Source organism: Asparagus officinalis, chromosome 8 (genome assembly GCF_001876935.1).
Source record: "Asparagus officinalis chromosome 8, Aspof.V1, whole genome shotgun sequence".
Taxonomy (NCBI): domain Eukaryota; kingdom Viridiplantae; phylum Streptophyta; class Magnoliopsida; order Asparagales; family Asparagaceae; genus Asparagus; species Asparagus officinalis.
In genome coordinates this window covers 31,087,152-31,100,200 of record NC_033801.1, presented here as the reverse complement: position 1 = coordinate 31,100,200, position 13,049 = coordinate 31,087,152, and the positions used below count along the sequence as shown (strand labels likewise).

General features: G+C 35.5%; 1 protein-coding gene and 1 long non-coding RNA gene across 21 annotated transcripts; one reads left to right on the top strand and one right to left on the bottom strand.

Annotated features, from left to right (window-relative positions):
• Positions 4,803 to 6,122, top strand: LOC109822954 (calcium-dependent protein kinase 1-like). 5 transcript variants are annotated; one of them, XR_002242324.1, is made up of 3 exons: positions 4,803 to 5,199; positions 5,303 to 5,412; positions 5,616 to 6,122. XR_002242324.1 is itself a non-coding variant. In XM_020389229.1 (2 exons), the coding sequence occupies exons 1-2, from the start codon at positions 4,936 to 4,938 to the stop codon at positions 5,706 to 5,708; spliced, it is 357 nt and encodes a 118-aa protein (XP_020244818.1). In that variant the 5' UTR covers positions 4,803 to 4,935; the 3' UTR covers positions 5,709 to 6,122. The 5 variants fall into 5 exon arrangements, 2 of the variants coding, with proteins under 2 accessions (XP_020244818.1, XP_020244819.1); XR_002242322.1 differs by lacking the exon at positions 5,616 to 6,122 and having other exon boundaries at positions 5,303 to 5,610; XM_020389229.1 differs by lacking the exon at positions 5,303 to 5,412.
• Positions 9,201 to 12,722, bottom strand: LOC109820514. Of its 16 annotated transcripts, none has more exons than XR_002241876.1 (6): positions 12,246 to 12,722; positions 10,741 to 10,814; positions 10,326 to 10,386; positions 9,901 to 10,256; positions 9,753 to 9,831; positions 9,201 to 9,656 (listed from the first exon to the last, which is right to left on the bottom strand). It is a non-coding gene; the product is annotated as an uncharacterized LOC109820514 (long non-coding RNA). The 16 variants fall into 16 exon arrangements; XR_002241881.1 differs by lacking the exon at positions 10,741 to 10,814 and having other exon boundaries at positions 9,901 to 10,057; positions 10,142 to 10,256; XR_002241874.1 differs by lacking the exon at positions 10,741 to 10,814 and having other exon boundaries at positions 9,901 to 10,046; positions 10,142 to 10,256.

The window sequence follows — 13,049 nt, the reverse complement described above, 5'->3', positions numbered from 1 at the left end:
AACTGACCTTAACTGAATAAATTGTGCAAGAAAAGATGACAGAACCAGATGCACCAATAACTCATAACAAGGATCGAGTTTCACTACCTTAAGTTTTGAAGCAAAAAATGTGACATTTTCATAATGTGCTCCCTGATATTTCCTTTACCCTTTATACTTCATCGAAATCAAGCGAGCTAAAAGCGTTCTTATTTCTACCTTATCTTTTTTCACAAAACGTTTCTCAATTTTGGTAAGTAAATCGTTAGCCTTAGTAATCCATTCGAATTCTATGCCCCTGTAGGCTTCCGGAATGCCGCTCTTAAAGATTATTAGACTCATGCTATTTGAACGCTCATATTTCTCATACTCCTTTACATCAGGAGTGCTTTCCGTATTGAGAGGTTGGGGTTGTTCAGTTCTTAATGCAAGGTCTAGATCCATGCAGTCAAGAACAATTAAAATGTTCACTTTTCAAACCTTGAAATTTATCCCATTGAGCATGAGAATTGATTTTATGTTAGCAGAAATAGTTGCAGTAGATGCAATAACCGAAATAAACAAAAGATGCTCATATTATTAACCATAGTTATTAATCAATAAAATTCAAATAATGACAAATCTCATCTCAAGATATCTGGCACAACATTAATATCAAGTCTTTGGACAGTAATATTAATTTGTAAGTGATACCTTGTTGCAATGATCAAACACAGACAACAACTCATGTTAAATAATAAAACTATCTTTGGATTGATTCATCATTCACATGCAAACCTTATAATTGTCACACATTTATCACCGCAGGTGTGTATGCAGTCTAAATAAATATTAACCTTCCTTTGGACCGATTAAATATTTACACGAAAACATACCCACAACCATCTAACATCCCTCATGAACAATCTACATAAGAGAGGTTACTTTGTCAACATCTTATTTTAATTAATCATTTGGAATGAGAGACAACCTTAATACAATAGTGTCATATTATTTGAATTAAATAATTGATTAACTACCAAATTTAAATTCATATTAAATGAATTTTTGAAGTTTACTTTAGCAATTAAAATATATTTCTCTATTTTAATTAAACATAGAAATACCCATTAAATAAAATTAATACCCTAAAACTTAAAAACTATTTGATTAATAATCAAATAATCCTTAGCTTAATTGTTACGGGCCCATAATCTGAATAAGATTAATTGAACATTCAAATAATCCTCAGTAGGCCCAAAACTTAATTTGATTCTAACCCAACTTAAAATAAAGCTAAGTGGGCTTCGGCCTGTTTTCACATAGCCCAAATAAAATTTTAATTGGGCCTCGGCCAGAAATCAAATAATTACAAGCCATAGCCAAATAACTTAGGAGGCCCATAACCAAATTTAGTTTGAATTAAATTTTCTTAGAAAATGAAAAAACCTCATAAGTTAATAAGGCCCGTGAGTTATAAGCCCTACAACTTAATTTGTTTCACAAGAACAATTAAATGACAGGCCAATACCAAAATATCATAAGAGGGCTTGGCCTTAATTAACTAAATTATAAAATAAAATAAATTAGTGGCCCACACAAAAAAATGTCTTATTGGGCTTTGGCCTATGAGTTTTCTTAAAGAAAACTCACCTGTAGCCATTAAAAACCCCGACATAACTATCAAGTTCTTAAAAAAATTGATGTTCACCTGAAAATTCCCAATTTAGTTAACTACGAAGCTCAAGCTCGCTTCTTAAATCTCACCTGAAACAAGATCGAAGGCTCGCCTGAGTTTGATCCTTCTATTTTTAAGGACTCACCTGATTTCGAATTTAGGGCTCGCCTGAAACAAGCCTAAGCTCACCTGAGAGAGCTTCAAAATTTGCCTGAAAGGAGCAAGAAGCTCGCATGAAGTTCGAGTGAAAGCTCGCCTGAAGTTTGAGCGAAAGCTCGCCTGAAGTTCGAGACTCAAAAGCTTGCCTGAGAGAGCTTCGAACTCGCCTGAATAGAGGCGTCGAGCTTGCCTATAAATAGAAGCTCGAGCTTGCCTAAATCGAACCCGTAAGCTTGCCTGAACTAGGGATCTTCGAGCTCGCCTGATTCGAGCATGAGAGCTCGCCTGAAATTAGGGCTCGAGCACGCATGAAGCACGAGCTCATCTGAATGAGTTTCCTCACCTGAGCCCTTTGTTGACGAGTCTCGCCTGCTGACGTAGCTGACGAAGCTCACGTGCAGTCAAGGACTCGAGCTCTCCTGCAAATATTGCCGACAAGCTCGCCTGAATGAGGAAACTGTCACATCCCTAATTTTTGCATGTTTTCATGCACGATCTTTTTCCACCCCTTAGGGTTTCGAAAGTGAACTGCCGCCGCCGTTGCTTATTCTCCCGCACCCTAGGGTTTCGAAACCCTAGGACTTCCTGATGCTACCGTCGCTGTCTTCCTTTAACAGCTGGGCCGCCAGCGATCATCGCCGACGAGGAGCTAAGTGATCGATGGCCAAAAATCCAAATGAAGAAGAACTTGATCTGGTCTTTGAAAAGATTCTAGATTCAAAAAACTGATTTTTTTTTTCTCATAATCAGGATCAATGATTTTGATCTAGATTCAACAACCAAAAGAGAGAAACAACCCAATCTGAATCCATGATTTTGATATAGATTCAACAACCGAAAGAGAGAAACATCCCAAAAATGTGAACTTTACTGTTCATGCGTGCAAAAAATCTCAAAAAAAAACACAGATTGAGATAAAAAAAATCCCAAATTTTGATCTTAAATCCCTAAGAACTAATCACAGTGGCTCTGATACCACTTGTTGGAATTTATTATCTTGATTAATTCAAAGAGATTAACATGAGAGCGGAAGCATACCTTACTCCGTGACGATCTGCACTGATCTGAAACTTGGGTTTTGGATCTTCTAATCTTGAGGGTTCTCTCTTGAGAATTCTCTTTAGATGAGGATAAGAGAATGAGAACTCAACCCTAAGATTAGGGACCATAACCCCTTTATATAGACTTGTAGTTTTCTAATTTAGCCCATTATTAAATTAGAATTGTAATCTGGTATCTGCACAATTAGCCCATGACATATATAAATACTTATTGATCCAATTACCTGATTGATCACTTTATGTGGGTCAACTACAAAGAGAGCCACACACACTGATGTAACATATGTGCCCACAAATAGATTTAAATCTAACAAAAGCCGCTTCTTTTTTTTCAATGGGCTTTGGTAGTTTTTGGCACGCTGGATTTAGCTTTCCATCATGTTAATCGACGGCGACTCACTGGCTACGGGTTGGTGGAGAAAAGGATGGCTGGGTTTAGGCCAAGGGCTAGAGGGTTTGGCTAGAAAGAAAGAATGAATGAAAAGGAAAGGAAAATACTCTCTCCCTTTGAAGATCTCAATAATGTTATTACGGTAAGCTATATCTTTAATATTATAATTCTTTTTTACGAGGCTATTCTTTCTATGTTATTAATAATAATTTCAGATCTGGGGATCTACAATGAAAAAGTGGCAAAAAATAAATAAATAAATAAAAGAAAGAAAGAAAGAAAAAAAAGATACATCTCTAGTACTTGGGGTATTCTTGGAAAAATTTAAATTAAGGGTATTAAATTTAATGTCAATGGAACATTAGGGTATTAGAGTGCAACTAATCCATATTATGTCGAGCATGTACAAAAAATAAAAAATAAATAAATAAAATATTTAAAAATTTTTACTTATACATCAATATGTGTAGGAATTGACGACAGGAAATGGTAATTTTCTTTAATCTATCCTTAGGACGTAGATGTCACTACAATGAAAGTTGTATGTGTACATACTTATTTGATGACACATATGAAAGTGTCATTTTATTAATAAAGGATTAAACAATAGCGAGATAAATAAAAAATGTGGCAAATCATGACACATATCATTTGTGTCATTAGATCTTAATTATGATGATAATTAAATATTTATGATAGTGTATAAGATAAAAAAAACTTCATAGTTAGGTGTCTTTAGGTGAGAGTAATCTTAGGATGGGTGACCTTCTGAAAAGTTATAGTGTTGAGTGGTGATACTCTTTATATTTTTATGGTTACACACAACTTTGTGTGCTTTGTGATATATTTGTGATGCATATACGTGTCACCATTATCAACATATATACATCGTGAGTATTATGATACATTCTCATATGTGTAGAAAGACACTCTTTACACATGTTCTATCCGTGCTTTTAAGAAGTGTCGCGTTCAATTTGTGGGACACAAAAATATGTCATGTAAAAACAAAAAATGTATAATAATTTACAATTTTTTATAGTGTATATAATTTTAATCAAGACATTTAATCCTAATCCGAGCACTTGAAATTCATAACAATCAATTGTGTGTAGAGTGAAATTCCTAAAAAATCATAGTCTAAACTTGAACTTAGGACTGCCTCACGTCGATCCGCATCCCTGGTAGTGCTTTAATATTGTTTGTCAATAGGTCAACTAAGATTTAAAGAAAATTTAACCTCCCCTCACTAGTAGAAAATCGTGTATTCTAGACGGAATATTCTAGACGGAATTTTTTCCGTCTAGAATGTATTAAACTAGACGGAAATTTTCCGTCTAGAATATTCCGTCTAGAATAAAACATTCTAGACGGAAAATTCCGTCTAGAATAGTATCCTAGACGGTTTTTTTATTTTTTATTTTTTTTTAAAATAACCAGATATTTTAGACGGAAATTTCCGTCTAGAATACATCACGGAAAATTCCGTCTAGGATAACTGACCATTTCAAAAAAAATCCGCCAAAACCCCAGCCGCTCTCCTTTCCCCCCAAAATTGGAATTTTCATCCCAAAAATCTAAATTTTCAGGACCACAGCGCCTCATCCCCCCAAATCTTCAACTCCAAGCTCCTACTCCTCCCTCCACCGCCTCCCCCTCCTCTCCCTCTCCCTCCTCAACCTCACCCCATGGCCAACTCTGAGTCCCCCATGGCCACAGGATCCCAACTCCAAAACCCTAACCCTAACCCCAAACCCCAATTGCCCTCTCGCCCCCACCGCACCCATGGCCGCGTCCTCAACCGCCCTCTTAACGCCGCTGGTGACGTCCGCCGCCACTACGACTTCCTCCGCGAGCTCGGCCGCGGCCAGTTCGGCGTCACCTACCTCATCGCCGACAAGACGACCGGCGATCGCTTCGCCTGCAAGTCGATCCCCCTTTCTTTAAGCCTGGTAAATTTTGGTTTTTTTTGTGGTACTTAATTAGTAGCATAATTATGGTAATTTCAAGTAATTATTTTTTCTACTGACTTGATTATTGGCTTTGTTAGCGTAGATGTTCCTCTGTTAACAGTTTGTAAGGAACACGTTTTTCCTTATCCACCAAGTTTGCCTTCTAAATTGCAACTTGCACCTCTCACAGAGACTGGAGTCATCAAACAACTGGTGATAAAAATCACTTATTTATGACATTTTCTAGAGTCTCATTTTTACTATGATGTTCGCTGACACAATTTAGTAGGTGACTTAAGATTATGCTTGATGATGATTATCTTGGATTTACTTGATGTATTATTTCTATTATGTTCTGTCACAATATCTGTTGGCTTTCCAGTGGCTTACATCCAATTGTATTTTATAAATTGCAGGCATCAGCCTTGATTTCCAAGTTGACAGAGGATAAAACTTCTGCTCTTCAGCAAAATCAGAAACTTAGACAAGAACTGGTATGTTTTTTTTAGTTCCTATGGCATGTTTATCATATATTTTTAAAGTATGTTGGTCTTTTCTAGTTTAAATTTTACTAGCCTGACTAGTAATGATATTAGATCTTCTATTCCACCAAGTTGCTGGTTCGATCTATGCCATTTAATGAATACATGTGTGGACGCCAAATTCTCTTCTTTAGTTTGAACAATACACGTGATAAAAAAAGCTGTTTTTAATATGTTTTCTGTCTTTAACTGCCCACAAATTGTTTTGACTGTTAACCAACAAATTGTCTTATACATGATTATCCCTTCACAGAAATCAATAGGTAATGCAGTAATAAATTAAGTGGCTGTTATGTATACATGATTTGTATATTCCTTCACGGAAATCAATTGGTAAAGCAGTAATAAATTAAATGGCAGTTATGTATCCCAATGCTAGCCTGTGCTGTATTAGAGCCTTCAAGATCACTTGCGATGTATTTTACCGTACAGAGAGATTCCATAGAACTTACCAGGTTATATATAAAGCATGGAAAATCCATCTCTGAAAGATGATGTTTGAAAGGTGATGTCTTTCTTAGACTTGTAGGCGTACCGGAAATATACTAAAAGAAATCTAACCAAAGAAACACCTCCCAGCTGAAGCAGATAGAGAGATTCATCAGATAATACTGAAGAATATTCTCTCTAAATCTTTGTTTCTTATTTCTGGTTTTAGAAACAGTTTGAGCTTTGGCCCATAATTCACAAGAACATTCATTTTACACTAATGTACATTATGCCACGAGACGTGATGTTATTGGGGTACATGTTCTATATGTTTTCTGTAGACTTGAATGCTGTGGCCTTTCTAGCTTCATTTTTTATTTATCAAGTTCCAGAAGAAGGTTTACATCTCACCTTCACCTGGTGTCAGAATACAAGGGGGGGGGGGGATCATTCCCCATTTTTGCAGAAACAAAGCTTTTTTCTTTGTTTTGGTCATAAAACATATGCCTCCACAAGAACATGTTTGGCTGGAAAAGAGTTACGTATAAAGGGAAACACAATCTGATGGAACAATAATGGTGAAAGAAGTTTATGAATCTGTTCATTACTTTCTCCACCTATTTTTACCATCCAATTACTGTAAAGATACATAAGAATTTTTTACACCAAGCAGATGCTCGGTATAATGATATATAATGCTATCATATCCTGATTTTTTAACTCTTTATTGTTGAGAATTTATACTCTTTAAGCATAAAGTGCTGCTTTATATCTTGTTCTAACTCTACCAATTCATAGTTTTGAGATATAAGGAAAAGACAAGATAACATTCTGCTGCTTCATGTCTCCAACAATGCAAATTAGGTCGCAATCATCCTTCAGTTGCCTCATTTCCTCACATTGTACATTTATATTATGAGGCATTCTGGAAGGAGTTGGATGGTGTCCAGCAATACTGGAAGAACAAAAAGCAAATATGGTAAACAGAAAGGAACTCAAAATGATTATTAATTAGTATCGGATGAATTACATTCTTTCCTACAGTGTCATAGCCATTGTAAGATAATTATTTGTAAACGTTTGTAAATAATTTATGTATCTCTATATTTTGGTGAATGTATTATTGAATATAATTGGATTTGATATTGAATATATTATTATTTTGTTCGATATGAATATAATTTTTTCTTGTTTAATATTGTGTACATACACTCAAAGTAGATTTCTTTGCAAAAAAAAAAAAAAAAAAAAAAAAAACTACTGTAGCAAGTATCCTAGACGGAATTTCCGTCTAGGATGCTAAAATTCCGTCTAGAATATTTTTTAAAAATTAAAAAAATTAAAAAAATCAAATTCCGTCTAGAATGAGATTTCTAGACGGAAATTTCCGTCTAGAATACTTATTCTAGACGGAATTTTTTTCCGTCTAGGATGAATTATTCTAGACGGAATTTTCGTCTAGAATAATCCGTCTAGGATGTATTCTAGACGGTTTTGAATTCCGTCTAGAATATTCCGTCTAGGATGTATTCTAGACGGAATTTCCGTCTAGAATACTACATACTAGACGGAAATAAACTAGACGCGTATTCTAGACGGAATTCCGTCTAGAATACGCATCCTAGACGGAATTCTGGCTATCCTAGACGGAATTTTCCGTCTAGGATGCCTCATTTTTTAGTAGTGCCTAAACGTACATCAAAAGCTAAAAATTAAAGTGTCTTACTTTATCAAACATAAATATTACAAACAAATTTTCTTAAAAAAAACATTATAAACGTTTTAATAATGCTTTTAGACATCCATGTTAGAAAAGTTAATCCCTTAAAATGTGGTATTTACTAATCCATCTATTTAAATGGATCAATAAATAGTCCCTTTATTTATAAAAGAAAAAAGAAATAGAAATTAGCTTTCCTCTTTCAAAATGCTAAAAGAGCGGCCTCGTTTGACAAGGGTTAATAGAGAGATTAAGGGGGTTTAACCCCTTATTAAGGCTAAACAACAAAAACACCTAAAGGGTTAATAAACCCTCACGTGATACTTAACTGACGTTTAACCAACATTTAAGCCGTGACTCTGTGGTTTAGCAAAACCTCACGAGGAGGAGGACTAAATTTACTCCGCCTCCTCATGCGGGGGTGAGAACAGTAATAATGGAAAATTTGAAAAGGATATCTCTTAGCTTGGTTTTTGTGCTTTGTTAACTAACGCAACTTATAGGAAGATGATAGCGTACAAAATGTTGTTGGTGAATGAAATGCATTTACATATTTAGGTGTATTATAAAGTGCAAGTTATTGATGAAACTTCAATGTTTTCGGTAATTTATGTTAGAAACAAGTTCTTTGCTAATGACATGTCATTTTAGTTAATTTTTATTTCCCTTCCCAACTATTATTTATTTAAACATAATGAAAAATTGACAATATTTTATAATTAAAAATGATTACAAATTATTTTGATGAAACATTTATTAATAAAATTTCCTATTTTGTTAAGGTTAAACTTGGTAATTAAAAAAAAGAAGAAATAACTTATTTAACCCTTCTTTATTTGTCAAACACATAAAAGTTAACCCTTCATTTTAACTATCTAATCCAAATGAATTTTAATTATCTTAAACTCTCCATTTCGAGCACTAGTACAAAGAAGCTCTGCCCCAACGGTTGTAACCGTTGGGGCAAGTAGTATCCCCAACGGTTACGACCGTTGGGGCAGAAAATCCACCCGTTACGGCAACTAGCGTTGGGGCTGAATCAGCCCCAACGGGTGAAAATCTGCACCAACGGTTGTAACCGTTGGTGCAAGTATCAGCACCAACGGTTACAACCGTTGGTGCAAGTATCAGCACCAACGGTTGTAACCGTTGGTGCTGATACTTGCACCAACAGTTGTAACCGTTGGTGCTAGTCTTTTTCATTTTTTTTAGTTTCATTAATACCTCTTGCCTGCCATGTTTACATAAAATTCATTTCCCACAAAAATATATATATTATATCTGTTCACATCCATAAAGAGTTCAGGCAATCTCAAACAGTCAAACTGTCACTGTATTTTTTTCTCAACAAAAAGATATGTTTAGCAATAACATAATACGTTCAGTTACATACATTCAAAACTATTTCCATATCTAACGGACACATAACATCCAACTGAGACATGCTCTATTGATGAAAGGGGAGACACAACTATTTGATTATACAAAATTACAGATAAACATCTTTGCATTTGACAAGAGCATGGCAATCTTCAATACCGCTAGCATTTGCTTCCTCCAAGAAAATGAGACAGTGCTCAGCCTTGTGTCCATTATCTGCTCAGGAGTTTCGCCTCTCTTTGATGCACTATGTACCCACTTCACTAGATCAATCCCTTCACCAAATTGCTCATCAACAGGTAATCTGCTACTTAAGAGCTCTAACAGTACAACTCCATAGCTATAAACATTTCCTGGAGCAGTCACTTGCATTGTGTATGTGTATTCTGATAATGAAACAATACACGTAAACACCATAATGCTGTATCATCTAATTATCCTAAATAGAGTTACAAAAGAAAGATAGGATAAATTGCATTTACTCTTCCAAAATTGAAAGCTTTTCCTCTACACGTTTCTCCTCAAGTCCACAAAAATGCTCCTATAACCAGCATTAGGCACCTGCAAGTATACAAACAAGCTCCTATAACCAGCAATAGTCATCAAAGCATACAAGAAAATGAGTCTCACCTACACGCAAGCCATCAAAGTATACAAACAAGCTCCTTAACCAGCATTAGCCATCAAAGTATTCTGCAACTTGATGATAAAAGAGAGTACACTAGGAATACAGACATGAAGTGTTAAATGACAAGGATAGCCAGTTCATGCCACATCTGAAAAGTATCTTAGAATTATAGTTTTATTTAGAAAAATGATAAAACCAATAAGTAAACAACATGAGAATGTTTTTAAATTGCAGGAAACAAACCAGAAGAAATGGGTCCCTCCCAAGACCTTGACCAACCACGAGGCAATCAAATCTTTCCATCCACTTAGACACTTCAGCAATGACCCTTTTAGCAACTGATGCCTTCTAATCATCCCTAAGAAAGAAATACATAATCAATATGTACGTCAAGCTGAGAAGAACATTGAGTAAACCTTTAGATTACCTTACACTGTATGATTCTTCCAGCACAGGATGGACAATCAACATTGAGTAAACCTATACAACTTTTCATGGGTTCATATAACATTGGACCAATTAGACAGCAGAAAATGAGAATGTAGAACATTAACTTCACCAAGAAATGTGAGGTGATATAGCGCAGAAGTTAGTTGAGTACAGCAAGTAACCTCAAATACAACCTAATAAGGTGCAAGCTTTTTTCATCGGAACAATGTGTACCAATTATGAAAACCAATTAAACAAAGAACAAGCACAGTTAATTCAATTTCCCAACTATAATATCACTGATTTTCACGCATTTGACTCAATTGAGCAACTAAAAAAATACCATTATATATATAATTCCAACCTCAAAGCAATTATACCAAGATATAATTCTGTCATATTTGGAATCATACCAAGATATAATTCTGTCATATTTGTGAAAGCTCGGTAGTTGGCGGTAATCACAGAGCAAGAATGTAATTTTGTCCTGAAAAAAGATGTACCAAGTAAAATATTTCCAATCTCCATCTATCCTCAACTGCTATATAAATAATCTTAAAATTGCACTTGACCTAAATGTGAATTCCTATGATCAATTTAATAGCTTTAAAGGAGGAATATGAAAAGAGTTTGTAATACATTATATATATGAATTATGAGGAATATGAAAAGAGTTTGTAATACATTATATATATGAATTATGACAAAGAAGAACACAAGCTCAACGAGATCAACTTTCTCTTATATATTGGAAAATACAAAGCAAAGAAAAAAAAGATAATGTGGTTTGGTACTTCATATTAATCGAATTCCTGATGAAAATAGATTTAAGGGTTAAAGTGAGATAAAAACCTCTAAACCTGCATCTTTCACTCTTCTTTTGGCAAGTTTGAGTTGCTCTGCAGACAAGGTGATGCCTGTGTATTTACATCCAGTTCGCTTAACAACTTCTATTGCTAGACTTCCCCAACCACATCCAATCTCAAGAATTTCATGTTTGCTTTCAATTCTAGCCTAAGTTTTGAGTAAGGGGGAAAAAGGCTCATGAGATCATATGAGCTACTACAATTTTTTTTTCAATGTAGATTACATGTGCATATTAGTCAATAAGAGGCAATGATGCATGCCTCACTTACAGATGAAACCATTGACCTTGTCCAAAAAAACTGGGGACAAATCATGATATGACCACTCACTTCATATGTTTGTCCAAACGGACAGTTCGAACACTTAAACCATCAAAAATGTTGAGGTCTAATTCACGTCAAAAGATTAATATCCTGAATTGAGCAACACACCGACACAGATGGCAAATGTGGTCCTCAAGGTGATGTATTATTGACCTGTTAATACTTAATAAGCTTGACCTTGTTGGTGATTTGATTCTAAGCCTGGCCAACAAAGACGTGATCTGAAGGGATATTAGTTTTATTTATTTCTCATACCAACTGGTATAAGCAAGGAATTAATCATCAGCAGCTTAAATAGCAAACAGTTTAGATAAGCTCATAAAGAATTATGAGACTTGACAACTAAAGCTTCTTTAATGGTTCAACAAATTTTGACACTGTTTTAATAAACATTCAATTAGCCATTCAATAAACCATAACTCTTAATAGACTACATGCCATCTATCTGCAGCTTGAAGTCATCACTTTGAATTCATCAACACCCTTCATATATCTAGTACAGATTAAAATGCAAGAGACCAAACCACTTGAAAAGAAAAAAGAAGTTATCAATCAGCAATCATATAAATTTCAATGTAGAGGACAAAAGGCAGGAAATAGCAATCAGAAAATAAATTCAGCTGTATGGTAAAAGAATGTAAAGCTAAAATGAGATCAGGTATAGGGTAAAAAATGTGAAGCTATCTCTATTAACTATTTAAAGAGAAAGGCAAGAAATAGACATGTACCTTTCAATGTAGAGGACAAAAGACAGCAGCGGCGAAGGAGGAGGAGGAGGAGGAGGAAGAGGAGCTCCAATCTACTACTGAAGGAGGAGGAGGAGCTCGGATCAGAGGAGGAGCTCTTATTAGGGATTTTAGGGGAGGAGGAGGCGGCGAGAGCTCCGACGACGACGACGATGAGAGGAGGGCGGCGCTTGTTTTGGCGAGAGAGAGGGAAGGAGGGAGGGCGGTGCTGGTTTTGGCGACAAGAAAGGGAGGGAGGCGGAGAGTGAGCTCTGACGACGACGATGAGAGGAGGGCGACGGCGATGGATTTGGCGAGAGAGAGCGAGGGAGGGAGGGAATTAGAGAGAGATCGAAATTTTTGGGGGCAAATAAATTTTAGGGCGTGGGCTCAATTAATCCCTCCGATTTTTTTTGGGAAAAATTGAATTGCCCCAACGGGTAAAACCGTTGGTGCTGATAAAACTAGCCCCAACGGTTCCTACCACCTGTTGGGGCTGCCCATGTTTGTACTAGTGGAGTTACCTAATTTAACCCTTCTTCTTAACCCTTCTCACTTAATCTCTTGCCAAATGGCACCTAAAAGAGTAAAATTAATCTTAGGTTTACATCTTTCGAAATGCTAAAAGAGCTAAAATATTAAAATTAGTCATAACAAATATGAATTAACTAATCTGACCTTTTATCTACTGACTAGCCCTGGCTTAACTCTTCTCCTTAATGACCTTTACTTTTCTCCCACTATCCTTATTGACCTTTATCAAACAGGACTTTAGGCCTTGTGAGCTTAAAACAGTCTATGAACAAG

Coding starts and splice junctions, on each gene's coding strand:
- LOC109822954 (XM_020389229.1), top strand. CDS start 4,936: ATGGCCAACTCTGAGTCCCCCATGGCCACAGGATCCCAACTCCAAAAC. Junction 5,200..5,615: donor TCCCCCTTTCTTTAAGCCTG/GTAAATTTTGGT, acceptor TATAAATTGCAG/GCATCAGCCTTGATTTCCAA.